The sequence below is a fragment of the Meles meles genome, chromosome 13 (genome assembly GCF_922984935.1).
Source record: "Meles meles chromosome 13, mMelMel3.1 paternal haplotype, whole genome shotgun sequence".
NCBI lineage: Eukaryota > Metazoa > Chordata > Mammalia > Carnivora > Mustelidae > Meles > Meles meles.
Genome location: NC_060078.1, coordinates 22237224 through 22260848, shown reverse-complemented (window position 1 = coordinate 22260848; position 23625 = coordinate 22237224). Strand labels below are relative to the sequence as shown.

The 23625-nt window shown below is 40.5% G+C and overlaps 1 protein-coding gene across 4 annotated transcripts in view; it reads left to right on the top strand.

The window, feature by feature from the left end:
- The window catches only part of ANK3 (ankyrin 3), a 687858-nt gene that overhangs the window by 503929 nt on the left and 160304 nt on the right, over window positions 1-23625 (top strand). For all 4 annotated transcript variants that reach the window (XM_046026934.1, XM_046026935.1, XM_046026933.1 and 1 more), the window contains 4 exons: window positions 11876-11974; window positions 18351-18548; window positions 20373-20471; window positions 22800-22898. In XM_046026934.1, the coding sequence (XP_045882890.1) occupies window positions 11876-11974; window positions 18351-18548; window positions 20373-20471; window positions 22800-22898 (495 nt within the window). The remainder of the gene's footprint in view (window positions 1-11875; window positions 11975-18350; window positions 18549-20372; window positions 20472-22799; window positions 22899-23625) is intronic.

The window sequence follows — 23625 nt, the reverse complement described above, 5'->3', positions numbered from 1 at the left end:
ATCCAGTATTTAATTTAAATTTGACATATAATTTAAAATTACTAGTACACATAAGAGGAAAAACAAAATCTGACTTGCAGTCCAAAGGAAAAGTTAGGTAATAAAAATAAACCCATAGATGACTCAGATGTTGGATTTACTAGACTTTAAAATAACTATGATAAATATGTTAAAGATCTGAAGGAAAAGATAGATAAAATCAGTAAGGCAAAAAAAGAAAAAAATTTCAGGAGAAATAAAGAAATCTTAGAACTAAAAAAAACAATATCTAAAATTTTTTAAAAAATCACTGGATGGGATAAAGAACAGATTGAAGGTAAAGTGAGAAAGAATTGGTGAACTTGAAGTCAAGTTATAAAAATCATCCAAACTGTAGAACGGAAAGCAAAAGGGTTAAAAATCAGGTTAACACCATGTCAACAACCTGTGGAATGCTAGCAAGCTGACTACATACATATGATCAGCCCAAGAAGCAGAGGAGAAAGAGAATGGAGTAGAAAAGATTTCCACTTCAATCATAAACTGCAAGCCCTGGACCCAGGAGGCATAGCACACCCCATGGAGGATAGATACGACAAAAACCACACAGAGGCACATCATACCAAAGCTGCTAAATATAAAAGATAGGGGAAAAAATGTAGACAGCCAGAGAAGAAGACACATTATAAATGGAAAAATAATGATGAGACTGTAATCAAATTTATTATCTGAAATACTGGAGGCCAGGGATGTCTGGGTGGCTCAGTCGGTTAAGCCTCTGCCTTCAGCTCAAGTCATGATCCCAGGGTCCGGCGATCGAGTGAGTCCCACATTGGGCTCCCTGCTTAAGGGTGAGTACTTCTCCCTCTGCCCCTCCCCTACTCATGCTTTCTCACTCTGTCTTTCAAATAAATAAATAAAATCTTTAAAAAAGAGAAAAAGAAACACTGGAGGCCAAAAGGCAATGGAACATTTTTCTGTTAACCTAGAACTTATATCCTGTAAACAACTTCATAATAAGAGCAAAATACAGTTTCAGATAAGCAATACTTGAGAAAACGTGTTACCATCAAACCCACACTAAAAGAAATACTAAAGGAAGTTGTTCATTCTGAAGGGAAAGGATAGCAAATGGAAATGTGGATCTAAAAAATGGAAAGAAAAGTTGGAAGTAATACATAAGCAGATCAATATAGAGAACGTTTTTGCTTTTTAGAAATTCTTTAAAATTTGATTAAAGAAAAATATCAATCTATTTGGTTTGTAGAAGAGGTTAATTATCTAATATTTATAGCACAAAAGATAAAACTAATAGTGTAAATGGAAATATAGCAGAATTTCATATTATATGTGAAGTTATATAATATTAATTCAATACATCATATATAATATTACTATGTGATACATGATTGATAACAATATTATGTAGACCTGTTAAATTAAGGATATATATTGTAATGCCTAGGGCAACCACTAAAAGAAAAAGAAAAAAGATAGATTTTAAAAGCCAAAGGAGGAGATAGCCAATGATATGTGTAATGATTCAATGATTAGAATACTAAATAATGCTCAATTAACCCAAAGGAAGACAGAAAAGGAGGGACAAAAAACCCCACAAAGAACAGAGTGGGAAAATACACAGCAAATACCATAAGGGTGTGTGTTCTAGGCTCAGAAAGAAAGCTATGGTTTTCTAAGCAGAGAGAACAACAGAAGGATTTTGCCTTATTTTAGTTTAATTTAAACATACAGAATGAATGACAGGGACAGCAGGATGGAATTAGGAAGAGATACTTCTCTCTCCTATACATAAATGGCAGAAATGAATTCTAGATCATGAAAGGAGAATTGTTTTACAGTAGAGGGAATCCAATCCCTCAGCTGGAGGCGAGGCGAAGTATAAATGAAGAGTACAGCCATTCGCTTGTGTGTGACCTCGAGTAGGCTCAGAGACCTTGATTAGGTACCTTCGCCCTCTGGAGTAGCTTTCCTATCTACAGAGAGTTCCACACCAGTGGAACTCTGGTGTCTTTCTCATGAGTCGTAAAGATTCAGTAAGATCACAAGTACAGTGTGCCTGTAACAACAGGGGTTTTCAAAAAATGGTATAACACTCCCTCCTTGGTCCAATCTACATCACTGAACACACACACAATGAACACACAGTCAGAAGTTTTGGTAAAAAATACAGATATGAGAAGAGCATTACTGTTGGACGGCATTTGCTGCCCTTTGACTTCTCTCTGGCCGTGTTACAGCTCTCGCCTCCCGGAGAAGTACCTGCTTTGTGTTTCATTGTTTTCAGTTTTCAGTGAAATATCACATCCATAATATAGGAAGAGTTCTCTCTGCTTGATTTCCTTTTTCTTCTCTAGAGTGAGGTTGGTTTGTGGGTTTTTTTTTTTTTTGGTTTTTGGTTTTGTTTTTTTTTCTTAGAGAGGATATTTATTTATTTATTGCTTAGAGAGAAGGAAAGAAAGGAACCTACAGAATATAAGTCAAAATAAATGTCCATTTTAAAAAGTACTTCCCAAGTCAAGAATTTGTATCACTTCAGTATTGGCTTTGAGCAAGTTCAGCTTGTTAAGAACATACTCTGGAACGTATCAATGAAACTAGAAGCTGGTTTTTTGAAAGAATCAATAAGATTGATAAAACATTGGCCACACTAATCCAAAAGAAAAGAGAGAAAGCCCAAATTAATAAAATTATGAATGAAAAGGGAGAGATCACAACTAACACCAAGGAAGTAGAAACAATCATCAGAAATTATTACCAACAGTTATATGCCAATAAGCTAAGCAACCTAGATGAAATGGATGCATTCCTGGAAAGCTACAAACTCCCAAAATTGAACCAGGAAGAAATTGACAACCTGAATAGACCGATATCTAGTAATGAGATTGAAGCAGTGATCAAAAACCTCCCAAAAAACAAGAGCCCAGGACCTGATGGATTCCCTGGGGAATTCTACCAAACTTTCAAAGAAGAAATAACACCAATTCTCCTGAAGCTGTTCCAAAAAATTGAAGCAGAAGGAAAACTTCCAGACTCTTTTTATGAAGCCAGCATTACCCTGATCCCCAAACCAGGCAAAGACCCTACCAAAAAGGAGAATTTCAGACCAATATCACTGATGAATATGGATGCAAAGATTCTCAACAAGATCCTAGCAAACAGGATCCAGCAGCACATTAAAAAGATTATCCACCATGACCAGGTGGGATTCATCCCTGGGTTGCAAGGTTGGTTCAACATTCGCAAATCAATCAGTGTGATAGAACACATCAATAAGAGAAGAGAGAAGAACCACATGGTCCTCTCAATTGATGCAGAAAAAGCATTTGACAAAATCCAGCATCCGTTCCTGATGAAAACGCTTGAAAGTATAGGGATAGAGGGAACATTCCTGAACTTCATAAAATCTATCTATGAAAGACCCACAGCAAATATCATCCTCAATGGGAAAAAGCTTGCAGCCTTCCCATTGAGATCAGGAACACGACAAGGATGCCCACTCTCACCACTCTTGTTCAACATAGTATTAGAAGTTCTAGCAACAGCAATCAGACAACAAAGAGAAATAAAAGGTATCCAAATTGGCAAGGAAGAAGTCAAACTCTCTCTCTTCGCAGATGACATGATTCTTTATATGGAAAACCCCAAAGACTCCACCCCCAAACTACTAGAACTCATACAGCAATTCAGTAACGTGGCAGGATACAAAGTCAATGTACAGAAATCAGTGGCTTTCTTATACACTAACAATGAAAATACAGAAAGGGAAATTAGAGAATCGATTCCATTTACTATAGCACCAAGAACCATAAGATACCTGGGCATAAACCTAACCAAAGAGGTAAAGGACCTGTACTCGAGGAACTACAGAACACTCATGAAAGAAATTGAAGAAGACACAAAAAGATGGAAGACTGTTCCATGCTCTTGGATTGGAAGAATAAACATTGTTAAAATGTCTATACTGCCTAGAGCAATCTATACTTTTAATGCCATTCCGATCAAAATTCCACCGATATTTTTCAAAGAGCTGGAGCAAATAATCCTAAAATTTGTATGGAGTCAGAAGAGACCCCGAATTGCTAAGGAAATGTTGAAAAACAAAAACAAAACTGGTGGCATCACGTTACCCGATTTCAAGCTTTACTACAAAGCTGTGATCACCAAGACAGCGTGGTACTGGCATAAAAACAGACACATAGACCAGTGGAACAGAGTGGAGAGCCCAGATATGGACCCTCAACTCTATGGTCAAATAATCTTCGACAAAACAGGAAAAAATATTCAATGGAAAAAAGACAGTCTCTTCAATAAATGGTGCTGGGAAAACTGGACAGCGATATGTAGAAGAATGAAACTCGACCATTCTCTTACACCGTTCACAAAGATAAACTCAAAATGGATAAAAGACCTCAACGTGAGACAGGAATCTATCAGAATCCTAGAGGAGAACATAGGCAGTAACTTCTTCGATATCAGCCACAGCAACTTCTTTCAAGATATGTCTCCAAAGGCCAAGGAAACAAAAGCAAAAATGAACTTTTGGGACTTCATCAAGATCAAAAGCTTCTGCACAGCAAAGGAGACAGTCAACAAAACAAAGAGGCAACCCACAGAATGGGAGAAGATATTTGTAAATGACAGTACAGACAAAAGGTTGATATCCAGGATCTACAAAGAACTTCTCAAACTCAACACACACAAAACAGATAATCATATCAAAAAATGGGCAGAAGATATGAACAGACACTTCTCCAATGAAGACATACAAATGGCTATCAGACACATGAAAAAATGTTCATCATCACTAGCCATCAGGGAGATTCAAATTAAAACAACATTGAGATACCACCTAACACCAGTTAGAATGGCCAAAATTAGCAAGACAGGAAACAATGTGTGCTGGAGAGGATGTGGAGAAAGGGGAACCCTCTTTCACTGTTGGTGGGAATGCAAGTTAGTGCAGCCACTTTGGAGAACAGTGTGGAGATTCCTGAAGAAATTAAAAATAGAGCTTCCCTATGACCCTGCAATTGCACTACTGGGTATTTACCCTAAAGATACAGATGTAGTGAAAAGAAGGGCCATCTGTACCCCAATGTTTATTGCAGCAATGGCTACGGTCGCCAAACTGTGGAAAGAACCAAGATGCCCTTCAACGGATGAATGGATAAGGAAGATGTGGTCCATATACACAATGGAGTATTATGCCTCCATCAGAAAGGACGAATACCCAACTTTTGTAGCAACATGGACAGGACTGGAAGAAATTATGCTGAGCGAAATAAGTCAAGCAGAGAGAGTCAAGTAACATATGGTCTCACTTATTTGTGGAGCATAACAAATAACATGGAGGACATGGGGAGATGGAGAGGAGAGGGAGTTGAGGGAAACTAGAAGGGGAGATGAACCATGAGAGACTATGGACTCTGAAAAACAACCAGAGGGTTATGAAGGGGCGGCGGGGGGGGTGGGGGGTGGGGTGGGGTGGGAGGTTGAGGAACCAGGTGGTGGGTAATAGGGAGGGCACGTACTGCATGGAGCACTGGGTGTGAGGCCAAAACAATGAACACTGTTATGCTGTAAATAAGCAAATAAAAATAAATAAATTAAAAAAAAAAAAAAACATACTCTGGGTGCAGTGTTCTTAGAAGTGATGCCTTCATGCCCTGTCCCATGCTTTTCGGCAAAACAGGACCTGAAAGAAAGCCTTTTTGATCTTTGAGTGTGCAAGGTTTTGCTCTCAGGCTCACATGAGAGAGCGTTTTGTCCCGCTAGTAAGGTGCAGTTTCCCACCTCAGTAATAGGATTACTGTCACCGAGGTGAAATATGAGATCTGGATGAGCCAGTTGGCTTTGCTTCAGAATTCTCCCCAAGGGAATACTTGTTCATTATGTTAGTGCTTTAAAAATCAGGGGAATTGGGAAAAAAAAAAAAAAAAAAAAGCCTAACCCCATGCAATTTCCCTTCCCTACCATAACGTTACTATGGCAACTCGGCATCCCTCTCTCCCTCTCTGCTCTCCATGCGCACATGCTGCCATTTGTGAGATGGCCTCCCTGGCGCCCCCGGAATTGCCTTTGTCAAGCATTTGACATCTGGAGGTCGGCACTGTCATATGCAGTTGAAGAACTGCTTTTTGGCCCCGGACCCATTCTAAGTAACACTGTGCTGGGAGTAGGTTAGATTCCTCATTTTGTATTGGGAAAAAGCACTGCTCTAGTTTCAGGGAAAGGAGTACACCGGATGGCCACTGTGTTCCAAACCACGGGATCCACAGGAGCTCCCTTTGTTAAGCTTGTAGTATTCTAAGTAAGAGGAAAATACCTTATTTAGAACAACTCCTCTGATATTTTTCTTACTCTGAGAGTGAGAAAGACTCATCACAGTCTTTCTTCACATTTTAAAATCATTTATTTATTGAGAGTTTTATTTTTCTGGAAAGAAAAACAAAATATATCACTCCTGAAGTACAAGGTAAGTCTAGTCTTAAACAAAAAGGAAAGGAATTTTTAACCAGCTAACTAGAAAACCTTTTTTTGAAAGACTAGCGCCCAAACCCATTTACTTGGTTTCTCCATGCGTTCATTCGCTCATTTCCATTAAGCCGCTTTCACCGAAACAGTACTGAGTTACCTTCTCTGTGATGGTCAAATATCCCTTAAACTAAGTGGCCTTGTGCTCAGAAGCAGACTCGTTGAAAGGATAATGCCTGTTCACAAAGGACTAAGACTCAGCAAAAAGTTCGAGGTTCCTCAAAAGAAGTACAGATAAAATAAGGCAGATGCCCTGCAAATGGGATGCTTGTGTCCTGTTTTGGAAAAGCCTCCTAAGAACACGGGACTTTCAAACGGTACACACTGGGATCTTGGAGAAAATGGGAAGGGGAGTCTGTGCAGGTACCCCGTGTGGGCAGTGCAGAGAAGCAAGAAGACAAGGAGCTACAGAGGGTTTGTGGACGGGGTGGGAAGGAGGGGCACTCGGGGAAGGCTGTCCCTGTTAACCCGGGGAACTGAGGCTTGGCGGGGGAACAAGTGGCAGTTATGGATGATCCCCGAACGCAGGGCTCCAGAAACGTGAATGATAAACCTCACCCATTTCCAAGCAAAAGAAATTAGTTTGAAATTAAAATTTTTTTTAAAGACCATTTATTTGAGAAAGATAGCACAAGAGAGGGGAAGGGCAGAGGGAGGAGAAGCAGGCTCTCCGCTGAGCAGAGAGCCCGACACAGGGCTGGATCCCAGGACCCTGGGATCATGATCTGAGCCAAAGGCAGCTGCTTCAGCTACTGAGCCACCCAGGTGCCCTGGAAATTTAAATATTTAATTTTTGTCCAAAATATAGGTATTAAGTCAAGTCAGTGCTGGCTAATTTTCCTTTTTTTTTTTTTTTAAACTGTGAACTAAGTGTGAAGCAGTACATGGCAGATACCCTTCAGTCTCACTGCAGCCTGGCCCGGCAGCTGTCTTCTTTGTCACTGTAAACGCCGTGACGCTGAAGACCTTGCATTAACTCTGGGCACCAGCTCTCCACTGACCTGTGAATGTCCCCGCAGCCAGGCCGGGCAGTCATGACATCTCGTACAGCTCCCTGATGAGGCACTCTCCCGCCGGGATCCTGGCTGTTTGAAATCCTGCACTTTTGAAAAGTTGCAGAGCAAATTTGCAGAAGATCCAAAGGAGTCAGCTACTCACGATCAATGTTAAAAATACTGCAAGTCAAAGTCCAGTTGAAAAGAGCCGTGCTTCAGGTCGGTCTTTGCAGTTAGCTGGGAACTGAAGATCTCAACCCTGGGGAAGCAGCTGACTTGATCATTGAAACCAGGTGATAACAGGAACAATGGGTGGGGACAATGGCCCTTCACAGCGCTTGTGCTGATGAAAAAATTACCTTCCCCAGCCGCGTCTCTGGAGTGGATGAGTTTTTAATAAATAAACACCAGAGATCAGAGGCAGCAGCTGCAGAATGTAGATAAAGGAAGGTTCAGGGTGGCTGAAAGTTTGAGCCGAGGGGCTTTGTCGTAATAACTCCTCCCAAGACATGCCTTGTCTGCCCCACACCGTGTGGCCTAGTTCTGCAGTCAGCCTGTGCCGCCTTGGATGAGTCATTGAACCTGTTGGAACCCTTCGAGTCTTCATGTATCACATGAAGATTGTGCTTTCTGTATCGGGGTAGTTGTGAGGATCAGATGGTTTCAAGCTGGGATTGGCTTCACAATGATCTGAGAGAAGAGAAAAGGTCAGGGACGTGGAGGAATCAAGCTTGATCAGGAGGTAACGGCTGACGCCGAGCACCACACACCAAGAGGCTCATTACCCCATTCAGTCTGCTTTAGTCTAAAATAGGTTTGAAATTTTCCATAAATAAAACTTAAAAAAAAAATGAAATGGGCAAAAATGTACATCTGTAAGGAACAGTATGTTTCAAAGGATCGAGGAGTCAAGATTTTGCACTTAACGAGCCAGACACTTTGCGTTCAGTGTGTAGGAGTTTGTTTGGGGGAAAGTAATCTTCAAGGATAAATGAGTTGGGCTAAAAGAATTATTTCTTCTGTGTGACCTTAGTTTGAACACGTCTGCACAGATTCTGTCACCTCTTGTGTCTTAGAATCTACTTATGCGAAAATGAAAGAAACAGATTTGACCTTTCAGTTCATGAAAGACAATATGACTGGGTCTGTGTGGGATGCTTCTGTGTGTGTGGTAGAGGACAGAGGTAATTATTAATTCTCCTTCAGATATTTTCAGGTTTTACATTACTAGGAAGACACTTGGACATTATAGTGATTTTTATTTTTTTAATCTGTTTTTATTAGCAAAATGCTGTTTCCAACTTAAAAGTCTATACATTGCTTTACTTTGGTTTATAAGAGCAAATGTTTTAAATCAGCATAAAAGGCAGAATATTTAAACATGCTCACAGCATGATCAGATGAGGTCATGCAATGCTTGTGATTCAAATTTCATTTTTTAAGGACTGTTAATTCTGGGATGTGGCTGGTAGGTTAGAAATAGGATTGTACCTCACCAAATATACATTAGGATAATTACGGTTATTTTCAAGATCTGTTCATACAATCTAGAAAGTGATTTGGACACACTGAATTACATTCTGATGTACCTTAAAATGTGGCTGTCTTTTGGGTAGGCATTGTCAACCATGGGAATCTTTAAGTTGGGGAACAAGTAAGGTGGGTGTGTAAAAACTCTCCATAGAGTTTGGGGGCACTTAGATAGTTTTGAGTGAATAACTTTCCACTCCTCAGCTCCCCGCTAATTCTCCTTTCCCACCGAACCTGTAGTACAACAGTCGTTCTACCCTAGCACTGAAGAAAGACCTAACTCTCACACACCTGGCCCCAGGGTGCAAAACCTAGGGACAAAGGGGGACAGAGTGGAGCAAGGCAAAGAGTTCAGGATATCAGTGTCATGTTTACAACGGTGTGACTCTAATGACTGAATAACAAATTCTTCCACTCATTGGATGGTTAGAAATCCTGCTGCTGCTAACAAAAATGAAGGACCTAAAGGAGTTGTATTATGATGCATCATTGAAAAATATCTTCAGTGAAAGATGATTAGGTGATTTTGGCATGTAATTCAGGAGTTGCCCAGTGACGCTGGGCAAAGAATTAGTGACGCTGCTTTAACAAAGTCTGTCTACTTACTTATGCAAATTAGATGTCTCAGCACTAACATTGGTAAAAACAAACATTGGGATGGTGTTTGTACCAAAAATAATAAAATGCCTGGGGATAAACTTAACCAAGAAGGTGAAAGATCTGTACTCTGAAAACTATAAAACACGGATGAAATAAATTGAAGACAACAGAAATAAATGGAAAGATATTCCATGCTCATGGATTGGAAGAACAAATATTGTTAAAATGTCCTTATTACCCAAAGCAATCTACATGTTTAATGCAGTACCTATCAAGATACCAACAGCATTTTTCACTAAAGCAAACAATCCTAACATTTGTCTAGAACCACAGAAGATTTCGAATAGCCAAAGTAATCTTGGAAAAAAAAAAAAAATAGAGGCATCACAATCCCAGATTTCAACATATTCTACAAAGCTGTAGTAATCACAACTGTATGATACTGGCACCAAGATAGACACATATATCAATGGAACAGAACAGAGAGCCCAGAAATAAACCCATAATTATATGGTCAATTCATCTTTGACAAAGGGAGCAAGAATATGCAATGGGAAAAATCTCTTCAACAAATAGTGTTGGAAAAACTGGACAGCTACATGCAGAAGAATGAACCTGGACTACTTTCTTATACCATACACAGAAATAAACTCAAAAATTAAGGACACAAATGTGAGACCTGGAACCATGGAAACTTGGAAGAGAGCACAGGCAATAATTTCTCCAACATTGGCCATAGCAACATTTTTCTAGATACATCACCTGGGCAAGGAAAAAAAGAACAAAAATAAACTGTTAGAACTGCATCAAAATTACAAGCTTCTGCATAGAAAAGTAAACAACAAAACTAAAAGTCAACCTAATGAATGGGAGAAAATATAAATGGCACCTCTGATCAAGGGATAGTATCCAAAATATACAAAGAATGTATACCTCAACACCAGAAAACAAATAATACAAGTAAAAAATGGGAGAAGACATGAACAGACATTTCTACAAAGAAGACATCCAGTTGGCCAACAGACACACGAAAAGATGCTCAACACTCATCATCAGGAAAATGCAAATCACAACTACAATGAGATATCACCTCACACCTGTCAGAATGGCTAGAATCAAAAACACAAAGAGACAATTGTTGGTGAGGGTGTGGAGGAAAAGAAACCCTTCAACACTGTTGGTGGGAATGCAGACTGTTGTGGCCACTCTGGAAAACTGTGGTGTTTCCTCAAGAGGTTAAAAACAGTTATCCTACTACCCAGCAATTTTACTACTAGATATTTACCCCAAAGATACAAATGTAAAGATCCAAAGAGGCACATGCACTTCAATATTTGTAACAGTAGTGTCCACAATAGCCAAACTATGGAAAGAACCTTGATGTCCGTTGACAGATGAATGGATAAAAAGATGTGGTCCATATATACAATGGAATATTACTCAGCCATCAGAAAGGATGAATACTTACCTTTTACATTGACGTGGATGGAATTGGAGGGTATTATGCTGAGGGAAATAATTCAGTCAGAGAAAGACAGTTATCATATGGTTTCATTCATATGTGGAATATAAGAAATAGTGCAGTGGATCACAGGAAAGGGGAGGGAAAACTGAATGGGAAGCAACCTGAGAGGGAGACAAATCATGATAAATTCTTAACTATAGGAAACAAACCGAGGATTGCTGGAGGGGCGGTGTGAGGGATGGGGTAGTTGGGTGATGGACATTAACGAGGGCACGTGATGTGATGAGAGTGGGAGTTACATGCAACTGATGAATTATTGAACTCTACATCTGAAACTAATGATGTACTATATGTTGGCTAATTGAACTTAAATTTAAAAGAAAAGAAAATGAGGTTGATCTTAAAAAAAACAAATTCCTATAATAAAAGTTTATTTTTTACTCTTAAATGGTAGTTATCAAATTACTTATGGTATGTCAATTCCATTGGATATGGAAAGAGTAGTGAAACAATCATAGTTTTAATGGTGAGCATTCTAATATGTGAGAAATTATACATTTTACAACTGCCTAAACTTTTGAAAAATTTAGTTCTCTACTTAGGAATAGGAAATTATTTTGAGACATGTGACTAAATGTTGAAAGTCCCAGGTCCACCACATGTTGGAAGTCGCACCGAATCCTGAAGAAGTACACTGCATTTATGGAGTTTCCCATCGAATCTAACTGAAGATGTTGCCTTTGTTCCTCAGGACGGTCTGACGCCCCTGCACTGTGGAGCAAGGAGCGGCCATGAGCAGGTGGTGGAAATGCTCCTTGACCGAGCGGCCCCCATTCTTTCAAAAACCAAGGTAATTTCTTCCCCAAGCTTTTGGACGTGGACTGTAATTCACTTTACATGGCTTTACTGCCTGTTGAGCTTATTTAACTGTCTTTGAATCATAGAAAAATGATACCGTTCCAACATAGCAGTGAAGAGTAGCCTAGTTCAGGTCTTTGGAGGACCTTAATATTAGTTTGGGTTTATGAAGCCTTTTGATGGAGTGCACCCTGCCACAAAGTCATCTTTGTGTGAGTTGCTTGTTTTTGCTTTATTTCGGAAACACTCACTGCTTGATCTTATTCTGTGAAATTTCCATAGCTCATCAATGATTGCTTATTTGTGAAAGAAAATAAAAGATCTATAGTCTTGAAAATCTGGGGGCTGGCTCTCTTTGTCCCACCCTTTGGTTTATTTCTTGAGGGCTTACAGATTATTAAAGAGGATATCGTTTAACTGATAAAGGCTGGAAACTTTGGAAAGATGGCATCTTGCTTGGGCCTTTGGCAAAGTTGACATATGCAAAAAGAATGCACGATGATTGCCCAAAACCAATGTCTTAAAAAATGTCTTCTGGATTTTTATGATAAAGCCTTTGACACTATTTAATAAGAGAATATTTATAAATAAATTTTGAAACATACAAAATACCAAGGTCCCACAATTTTTATTAATCCTATCAGTGATTTTTGGAAGCTGCATTAAGCTTTATGAAGAGTCTTACTTCTAAATGTCATCAAAACAACAAAAACACATGTTACTCCTCTTCGCGAGTACTATGGTCGGTGTTTCCTCAACAGCCCTAGTGGAGATGGACCAGGATCGAAGTGGTCTAAACAATTTCCTCACTCATTTGAAATGCAGGGTTTACTTTAGTAAACAAGCGAGATGTTACCAACAGTATGAAACAGCCACGGTATTTCATTGTATGTGATGACACCTTGGCCTTTTGAGTACTTCTCATCTAAGCCCTTCCGGTTCTGCTTTGTCCTTTCAAGAAGTCTGTATCTATCTTTTTTCCACCTCTATTGCTTTCTTCCGAAAAGGATCCACCACTAGCTGGATCCTGGAACAGCTTCCTTACTGGTGCGCCCGTCCCGCCGTGGTCCTCTCCAGCCCCATTCCCAGTGCACAACAGTCAAAGTAGCCAAATCATGTCAACCAAACCATGTCACCTCCTGCCTAAAAACCCCTTTTCTCATCAAAATCAATTTTCATTTCATCAAAGGCATAGCTAAAAATAAAATTGCTGTCTCAGTCTTTTTCTCCCTTTTGCTCATCTCATTGTCTTTTCTTTCTTTCCAAGATATTTCCTTGATTTTTTTTCTTCTGTGTTTTTAATGGGCAAGAACATTTTCTTGTTCTCTGATAACTTCTTTTCTTAAAGCATCCAGTTCTTGTTTACTGGATGTAATATAGTCTGTTACCTTTCTGAGAACACCCCAGATAATTTCCCTTTAATTTTCTCCTGCCTCTCTTCTGTCTTTCATTCCTACAATTTCTTTTTTCTCTGTGTTGGTTTTGGCTCTCTCTTTCATGTTGGGGTTTCCCACAGATGTCTGTACCCCACCGTCAATGTCAGGCACTACCATTTGAGTGGGAACACTATGCAAGTGTAGGCAGGGCTCCACTAGTGGTGGGCCGTACACGTCCCCCCATGTCACGGTTAGTTGCCCTTCTTTTCTGGCAAGTTCAGTTTTTTTGAGAGACGAATCTGCCAATGTTTTGCAGTATAGAAGCTGTGTCAGTACATTCTGAGTAAGAAAAAGGAAAGGGGGCTGTCATTCTCCTGGTTCTCTCTGCATACATCAATCACGATAGTGATAACGAATACTTACATTGCTCTAAGCACTTTACATATATGGACCCATTGAATCCTCACAACGAGGCACCAATTTTACGGTTAGGCCCTTTTTATAGATGAGGCGACTGAGACCCAAAGAGTTAAAATAACTTTCTTAGGAGAGCTCAGCTCATGGCAGAACAAGGATTTGAACCCAGGCAGTCTAATTGGAGAGATCACACTCTTGACACCCATGCAGCCTTCCTTTTTCTGTGAGCACCTGGTGTCAGTCCAGAGCCTCACCTCTGCCAGCGCCCGGGCTCCTGCACCCAGATTCACTCTGCTTCAATTTCTCCGGAGATGAAACTCCTGACTCCCTATACAAAACAGGGGGCAATTCTCTTGCTTTGCTGGGTCCAAAGGACCTGGAAATGTGACAGCTCCATACACAGGTGAACCAATCCTACTTTTGACTCCAAGCCTCATCTTTATCTTCCAATTGTGTCGTGTTTCCATCTGCCCTGCCTTTGGGGCATCTGAGAAATCAATGACCTGTCTCTATTTTACCCAGTGTGTTGGAGCCACATCATTGAGCCTATTGTGTACATCTTTTTCCAGTTCTATATTCGGTGACATCATGTTGATGGCTCGATATCAGTCATAGTAGGGTTCTTAGCACCAGGGGGATTGGCAAATGCCACATATTAGGGTTTTTCTTTTTTGAAGAGCTGTCATTGTTAAACATTAACCAGTAACACTGCTGACGTACCCTTCCACAGACACTTAGCATTCTACCTTCTCTCTTCCACTGGATGTGGTAACACACTAAACCTTCTTTTCACATTCTAAAATATATAGACATCACACCTCTGTTTTTATTTCCTTTCCTCTGTGTTTTGAGGGTGTGTGCACACATGCCCTTGTGGAATTTATCTTTTAAATTGCTTCGGAGTTTGGGAAAGGATGGATACGTATGGGTCACATCTACCATGTTTGCTCAGAAGTAGCCTCCTGCCCTAATAAATTCCTGACCAGCATCTGACCACCTCCCTGCCTTTCCTCTTGTTCTGCTCCCTACCATCTTCCAGCCAGCTGGCCTGCTTCCGCTTTCCAGAATGTACCAGGTTTACGCTCACGTCCTGTGCCGGTAGATGGAGTTCCCTCAGCTTGTCCCAGATCTCCGCGGTCTCCACCCATTTTCTAATTCCAGTGCTTTGTTCTCACAGAGGCCTCCTTGTTAGCTTCTCTTCCTATGTACTTATCTCTCTCCTTGGTAAAATGAAAACAAGGACTTTGCCTCCTTTGGTGTGGTATCCCAAGCCCCTAAATTAGTGTCTGGCACATAGTAGACCTCCCAGAAACATTTCCTGAATGAATGTTAAGTGAATGAATGCGTTACTGACTTTTAAGGCCATCTGTCTAATTCCTCAAAGGCTTTCATCTTTCTGAGCTAAGAAAAGCCGTCATGTTGGATCTGTGTGTTCAGCTTTATGAGGAGGCAGTCTGCAATAAGACCCCTCTTCCTAGGGCAGACGGTCTTTACTTTCTTCTCCTCCTTCTCCAATGACCTATAACTTATCTACTCATGTATTATTTTGTGTATCGTTAGAGAATTTTCTTATCTTGTTGGCACTGCCTCCCATTTCTATTCTCCACGACTGTCATTTGATCTCTGAGATTTTGTTTCTTTGTTTATTTCACCATTCAGAACATAAAGCAAAGGAATGTTTTGGCAGGGAGGAAAGGAGATGTACTTGTACTCGTGGGTGGCAGGCTCTCAAATTGAGAAATGCCCCTGTCCTTTGTTGCACGTTAGTGTCTACTTTGATTTAGAACGTTAGAGTGGGGGAACCCTCTTCCACTATTGGTGGGAATGTAAGTTGGTGCAGCCACTCTGGAGAACGGTGTGGAGATTCCTCAAGAAATTAAAATAGAGCTTCCCTATGACCCTGCAATTGCACTACTGGGTATTTACCCCAAAGATACAGATGTAGTGAAAAGAAGGGCCATCTGTACCTCAATGTTTATAGCAGCAATGGCCATGGTTGCCAAACTGTGGAAAGAACCAAGATGCCCTTCAACGGATGAATGGATAAGGAAGATGTGGTCCATATACACCATGGAGTATTATGCCTCCATCAGAAAGGATGAATCCCCAACTTTTGTAGCAACATGGATGGGACTGGAAGAGATTATGCTGAGTGAAATAAGTCAAGCAGAGAGAGTCAAGTATCATACGGTTTCACTTATTTGTGGAGCATAACAAATAACATGGAGGACATGGGAAGATGGAGAGGAGAAGGGAGTTGAGGGAAATTGGAAGGGGAGGTGAATCATGAAAGACTATGGACTCTGAAAAACAACCTGAGGGTCTTGAAGGGGTGGGGGGTGGAAGGTTGGGGGAACAAGGTGGTGGGTATTAAGGAGGGCACGTAGTGCATGGAGCACTGGTTGTGGTGCAAAAACAATGAATACTGTTACGCTGAAAAGAAATAAAAAAAAAGAATGTTAGAGTGGAGTTTTTTAGGCAAAAATATTCTTTTTTTAAAAGATTTTATTTATTTATTTGACAGAGAGAGAGAGAGAGAGAGATCATAAGTAGGCAGAGAGGCAGGTGGGCGGGGGGTGGGGGAAGCAGGCTCCCTGCTGAGCAGAGAGCCCGATGTGGGGCTCTATCCCAGGACCCTGAGATCATGACCTGAGCCAAAGGCAGAGGCCCAACCCACTGAGCCACCCAGGCACCCCTAGGCAGAAATATTCTAATTGACCATGTATGAAGTCTTTAAAGTTACATGAATATTTCTTTTTCTATATATGCTGCACAATCTGGGGAAATTATAATCTATGAAATTTTACTCGCAAGGAACACAACTAGTGTTGTGTTGAAATATATCACAGTGGGTGAATGGTACCATGAAAGCGGCTAGAGGAAGGCTTGCACTGTTTCTATCTTGATCTACTATTTTATGTCATTAATAGATAAATTACGGGAAATAAGTTGGCCCAGAGGATTCAGAAATCCTGGAGTCATCAGTGCCTATTTAATACATCATTATTTTCAAAGTTCACCAATGACACGTGTTTTGGAAACTGAATTTCCACTTGATTCCTGCCCACCCCCAGATATGTTAAACTATGTTACAGTAATGAACAGAGCCTTTCTTGACAATTGGATTCTCTAGAAATTTCCCAGGCTCCTCCACTTTGCCTCCATATTTGAAGGAAGCATGCGCGGAAGGACTGACATCTTAATGCCTTATTTTTGTCTTCACTGGGAAATAAGTACCGGTTGCTACATGTCCCTCCAACCTGCTTTTAAGGCTCTACTTACCTTTGAGCCTCTTCGTTTCTTCTCACAACTCTTTAAAGAATTTTTGACTTATTCCTACCATGCATGATTAACTGTGTCATTGATCCCAGTTGATTTAAACGGAGGCAGGCGTTAGTTGATGAGTTGGTCAGTGCCTTGCCTTTCCTCATCATAGACACAGGGGGGCACCAGACTGATGGAAGAGGAAAATTTTCCTTTCTACATTGATAGGAAATGAAATGTGTTGTTTTAGTCAGATCTTTTTTTTTTTTAAGATTTTATTTATTTATTTGACAGAGAGAAATCACAAGAGAGGCAGGCAGAGAGAGAGGAAGGGAAGCAGGCTCTCTGCTGAGCAGAGAGCCCGATGTGGGACTCGATCCCAGGATCCTGAGATCATGACCTGAGCTGAAGGCAGCGCTTAACCCACTGAGCCACCCAGGCGTCCCAGTCAGATCTTTTTTTATTAATCAAATCAATATATGAATATCAAGTGTTAGTAACTTGTAAGGAAAAATAAAAGCCAGTCAATGAATACCAATCTACTTTTGCTTTTTTTTTTTTTTTTTAAATCCTTTTCACTCTTAAATATTAAGAATTCCAGGGATGCCTGTCTGGCTTAGTCCGTGGAGCATACAACTTTTGATCTCAGGATTGTGGCTTTAAGGCCCATGTTGGGAATGGAGATTGCTTAAAAGTCTTAAAAAAAAAAAAAAAAGGAAAAAAAAGAATTTTAGTTCCCTGGGAATAAGATAAATAATGGACGTTAGTACAATTCACATTTTTTTAAAAAGTAGGCTCTATGTCCAGCATGGAGCCCAGCATGGGCCTTGAACTCACAACCCCAAGATCAAGACCTGAGCTGAGATCAATAGTTGAATGTTTAACTGACTGAGCCACCCAGGTACCCCAATTCATGCCATTTTTAAAACCAGAAAAGAAATTATCTTGAAAAAATTGTTTTCAGCTGATGAAAGAAGTGAGAGGACCAGATTTAAAAGTAGCTATAGTTCAAAACTATCATCAAAACCTTTTAAAAAGAGGGTGCCTGGCTGGCTCAGTTGGTGGAACATGTGACTTTGATCTTTGATCTCGTGTGTCGTATAGAGTTTACTTAAAATTAAAGGTAATATGACATGTTAACTACTTGGAATTTAGATAATAAAACTTTTAAAAAAGCCTTTTAAAAAAGAAAAGGTATTTCTTTGTGGAAAACTAGGTTTTCCTCTTCTCATATTTGTGCTGTATTTTATGTTCTGGGCATTTGTATTTAAAAGGTAAAACAATAAACTCTGATTTTCTTATGTGTTCCAGAATGGATTGTCTCCATTGCACATGGCCACACAAGGGGATCACTTGAACTGTGTCCAGCTTCTCCTCCAGCATAACGTGCCCGTGGACGACGTCACCAATGACTACCTGACTGCCCTCCATGTGGCTGCCCACTGTGGGCATTACAAAGTCGCCAAGGTCCTCCTGGACAAGAAAGCGAACCCCAATGCCAAAGCCCTGGTGAGTGGCTAAGCCAACAGCTCCAGTCCATGTTGTCTTGCTGATGACATGCGACCTCCGCATGAGAAGAGATTACTTTGAGGAGGTAAAAATAGAAGGTCCAGTTAAGTAAAGTGTACTTCCCCTCAACTTTTTTCAAATATCCTTTAAAGAAACAACCTATTTCTGATGTGAACAAGGCTGATGGGCTAAATCATTAACCTCTTTATGGTTGTGCGGGCGAATCTCTCACATAGATAAGACCCAAAGACTGTCGGTGTAAAAAAGACTGAGGTGATCACACTTATCTTACTGAGGGTATAGTTATAATTATATGAGTTAAAAATTTTTTTTCCAAGATCTAAAAACATGAGGAGAAGTGGTCAAAAAACTTTCTCTTACACATCAGTGGTCTAGGAATTTGTGAGCTAAAATTTTGTGTTATGTTTACCATGTAAGCTAACATATGGCCAGTCATCTCCTTTTCCTATCGATAAAAATGAAAATTTGGTCTCATTTGTAGTCTTAACTCCTAAAATGATCTGTTATTTTAACCTCTAGCTGTATTATAAATTGATTTTCTTGATGAGATAGGGTTTTTGTCTTTGGGAAAATAAATAATCCCAATTTGGTAAGCTGTTTAAATTTAGTTCAGAATAAGCACCCATGTTTAAGGAAAAAAATCACTCACCAAATGCTAGGGAAGACACGTAAATTGACTAGCAATTTTAAGGTAAAGGCTGTCATCTGATCAACTGATTTAGAAAGGGTCACTGTTCCTTTCCAACTGGTGTTGTCTCCCTGTCCGAACAGACCCCCAGTGCATATGCTGCTCTGGGGGCAGGAAGCATGAGGACTGAGGAGCACTCTGACCCCAGCCTGTCTTTGTTACTAAAAGCTTTTACCGAATAGCGTTTCAAAAGCTGTTGACCTGCCCAGTATATCAAACATATCTTTGAATTCTGAGAAGGGAGGAAAAGAAATTAGCAGTCATGACTCATTTTTCCATACAAGAAAAAAAAAAGCCTTAAAACAGGGTGTGTGCATTCACTCTCATTTTCCTCTGACTTGGAAGATTTCACAATATGTGGAGGTTAGAGCCAATCATCCTGGGATGGACTATGGCCAGGTAAACGGTCTCAGAATGGCTATGGAAACACCTATGGTGACTTTGACGTAAGCTTTTATAGTGGACCCTGATACTTTATAGTTCTCTATGGCGACTGAAAAAATGCTCTGTGGTCTCAATGATCAAGCGGTATGATTTGGAGCTAATTTGTGAAAAAGCAGACTCCTTTATTAGATAAAATGTGAAACCAAATGATCCAAATAATGCTGGGTGTTTCCTGCTTCCTTGGAGTAAACACCTATTTGAACCTTAAAACTGGAAGGGACAAAAACATTCTAGAACCAGTCTTGTAGTTGTCCTAAAATTCAGCAGAGAATGCTGAATGGCATTGGCAGAGTTTGGGCTGTGAGGACAAATGTTTGGGCCCAGCTGTTTTTAGTCTGTATTTGAAATGAGATGGAGGAGGGAGGGACATATTATTTGGAAGAGTGAATTCCAAAATAAAATAATCTAAAAAAATGCATGGCCATTTTGCCTCAGCTACCAAGAGGCTGTGATTCACTTCCTGTTCGTGATCAGCAGAGTACTGTGGATTTCTAGGAGCAGCTAGACTACCTACGCTTCCAGGGAAGAATCTGTGTTCTGTTTAACCCCTCATCGCATCATTTACTTCCAAACCCTTACAGAACATCATTTCGCAAACATTTTACCACACTCGGAGGAATTGTATCTCCATAGAATGCGGTCATGTACATCTGTGCCTTTGTCCCTTTCAGAACGGCTTCACTCCTCTTCATATTGCCTGCAAGAAGAATCGAATTAAAGTCATGGAACTCCTTCTGAAACACGGTGCATCCATCCAAGCCGTAACCGAGGTGAGGCGAGTAGGATTTCTAGGCTTCTCCGGGTATCCAGAGTATACCTTCACAACTGGAGTCCCAGAGCCACCCTCAGCGAACAGCTAGTTGTGCTGTGTGTGTGATTGCCACTGATGACCTTGTAAACCCTTCACCCAAGGGGCTGCCAGTCCGGAGGAGAACAGACAGAAGTCTGGGGGGTGGGTACAAACACATCATCCAAAACATAGGCTTCATGCTCAGGGGTGAGTGGCACCATCAGTGAAAGCGTAATTTCCATGAAATCCTGTCATGCAGCGCTTCTCAGTGGGGGTGATTTTGCCCCCCAGGGGGCAGCTGACAATATCTGGAGGTATTTTCAGTGGTGACGGCCACATGGTGCTACTAGAGGCCAGATGCCACTGAATAGTTGACAGTGTATACAGGCCAGCCTTCTGCCACAAAGAATTATCTGGTGCATAATGTCAACTTTGCCAAGGTATACTCCAACTTCTGGGTGTTTGTAAACTGAACACTTCTCTCTCTCCAAATTCAGAATGAATGACATGCAGAGTTGCTGAAGTTAATAAAGGACTAGCTTTAGGTTTCTGTTGTACCAACTGACATGGAACTCAGAGGAATGTTCCACCAGGACCAGTGCTGAGCCTGCAAGACAGCAAACCAGGCTTGGCCACCCCTGCCCCCGCCGGACTCCCCATCCCTACTCCACCCCCAGTGCTCTGGTCTCCCCAGATGCCAGCCATGACAATTCCTTAGACTGGACACCCTTTCATTCACCTCCCTATCTCTGCACCCTCCATGTGTCACCCCTGCTTTGCTCGGCCAATCCTGCACACCCGCCAGGATGGGTCGGGGGCCACCTTCTCCAGGAAATCCCTCACCGCTGGCCTAGTCTAGGAGCTCCCCTGCAGACTGCCTTCTCCCAGCAAAGCATGTATGACCTAGCTGCTCTCCTGCCCCCAGAGAGTCTAGGCTCCATGGGCACAGGCTGATCCCCACTGGTCTGTAGATGCCAGCAACACAGTGTAGGGCGTTTAGTAAAGGTTTGTTGAATGCATCAGTAAAGACTGTAGCATTGGAAGCAAATAGAAAGTTTGAGATCTATCTTAGTGACTGTTGCTTGCCTGAGTTTCTTATCTGCAAATGAAATACTTGCCTTGATTTGTGACACAATTTTAACATGATTAAATGGTTGAAAATGTTATTACTGCTTTATTCTTTCTTCACTCTTACGGCTTCATTATGGCACCTGTGATTTTAAAAGCTTATTCTCAGTGCGCAGCAACCATTTTTAAAGTCAGAGTGCGTTCTGCGATCAAATTTTTTGGACTGATGTTTGAATAAATATCCAGAGATGTCAGCCCCTGAGAAGGGGCTCTTGCCAGTCCTGTACTTCCGCAGAGCTCCCAAAGGCAGGGCAGACTGAGATGAGGGCTTGGCCCTGCACGTGTTCTAAGGACTCCCCCTGCTGATGGAGAAAAGTGCCAAATTACAACACAAAGATTTTCCCTGGTTCCCTCGGTTGCCACTCTCTGAAGGTGGGACAACCAGAATTATTTCTCTTCTGCCTTTTTTCTCACTATTATTAGGCAGAGTTCCTTTCACATATTTTTTTTTTACATTTCTCAAATTTCTCTTGAGATTGGTATCTCCTTCTCACTCTCTTTAAAAAAAAAAAAAGCTTTTTCTAGCCATGTTAAATATTTTTACCAAATGACTCTGTGCATGTTGCAAGTGGAATGAAATTCTAAAAAATTGTAAGTGGCATCATTTCACATACAAAGCACGAGTGTTATGGCTGTGTGTGTGTGTGTAGGATTAGAGACAAACAACATTTAAAGTCTAGTCTAGTGACCTTTGTATTATTTGCCTTAATTATGTCACCTTAATTTATAATATTCATAAAATTAAAAAATTGATTAAAGATTTAATGCTGATTTGCTTGTTTATTAGAACAAGCATTAAGTACCCCCCTTAGACACACACACACACACACACAGTTATATGGATAAAGAAGGTTTGGTAGCAAAGGGAAAAAAAACTTTAAGTCATTTTTCTCTAATTTTTTCTCATTGATCTTTATAAAATATATGAATTTTTTCTTCTTTAGTGGATATGACGTAGGTCTTTCATAATCACCGAACCTGCTTTAAGGAAAAGATGATCGTGTCCTGATATGTTTATCTTATTGAATCTGTGCCAATAATAGGCAGGGCCCTGGTGTCTTTGATCTGAACACTCAAGTGGTTCTATTAAGGTGGGTGGGTGGAGGGCCGCAGGGAGGCAGGCAGACAAAACCTTTTTATGATAAGATCACAAACCAGCATTTCCCTCTTTTCTTCCTAGTCGGGCCTTACCCCAATCCATGTTGCTGCCTTCATGGGGCATGTAAATATCGTATCACAACTAATGCATCATGGAGCCTCTCCAAACACCACCAATGTGGTAAGTATCCTTCCAAGAAAGAAGGTCCAATTATGAGTATTTCAGAAACTGGTGAAGATTGTTCTTATTTACTTATTTTTATTATAATAGGTTAATTACTATTTGCTAATTACTATTTACTGCTTAAAAGACAAAATTTAAGAATACCTGTGCGTTCCTTTATTTCGAAGGCAAGATCTGTTCAATCGCTAGCTGATCGCAAAACATTAAGATTTATGGGTTGTGTGCATTGACCTCACAGATATGTTACTATTGGATATTATACTCTAAAAAATAGCTTTAGTAGAGCGGAAGATTTTTTTTGTCTTTTTAACAATAGAAGCATTTAGTGTTTCATCTTGAGGAAGCACCTCAAATCTCCGTTATCATAATTGCAAGTAAATCAAAATGATTTTTCTCATTAGTGTTCTTGACCATGTTATAGCAAAGCCACGGTTACAGCAAATCCATGTTCATAGATCATTGGATGGTATTGTTTTTCCACACTAATCATTGCTCTGCAGAACCATAAGACTCATTTCAGAGTAAGTATCAGAGAAGTGACTTCTGACCCTAGATCTGCGTGTGGCATTTAACATTATCTTACAGGACTTTAAGTTAGACACCATAGTGTTATTAGCATAACAGACCACAAGCCTAAGAACCTGGTTGGACTCATGAGCACCACAGCATTAACAGTCAAATAAACCACACGCTGGCACAGCGAGGGCCAGCCACAAGGTCCACA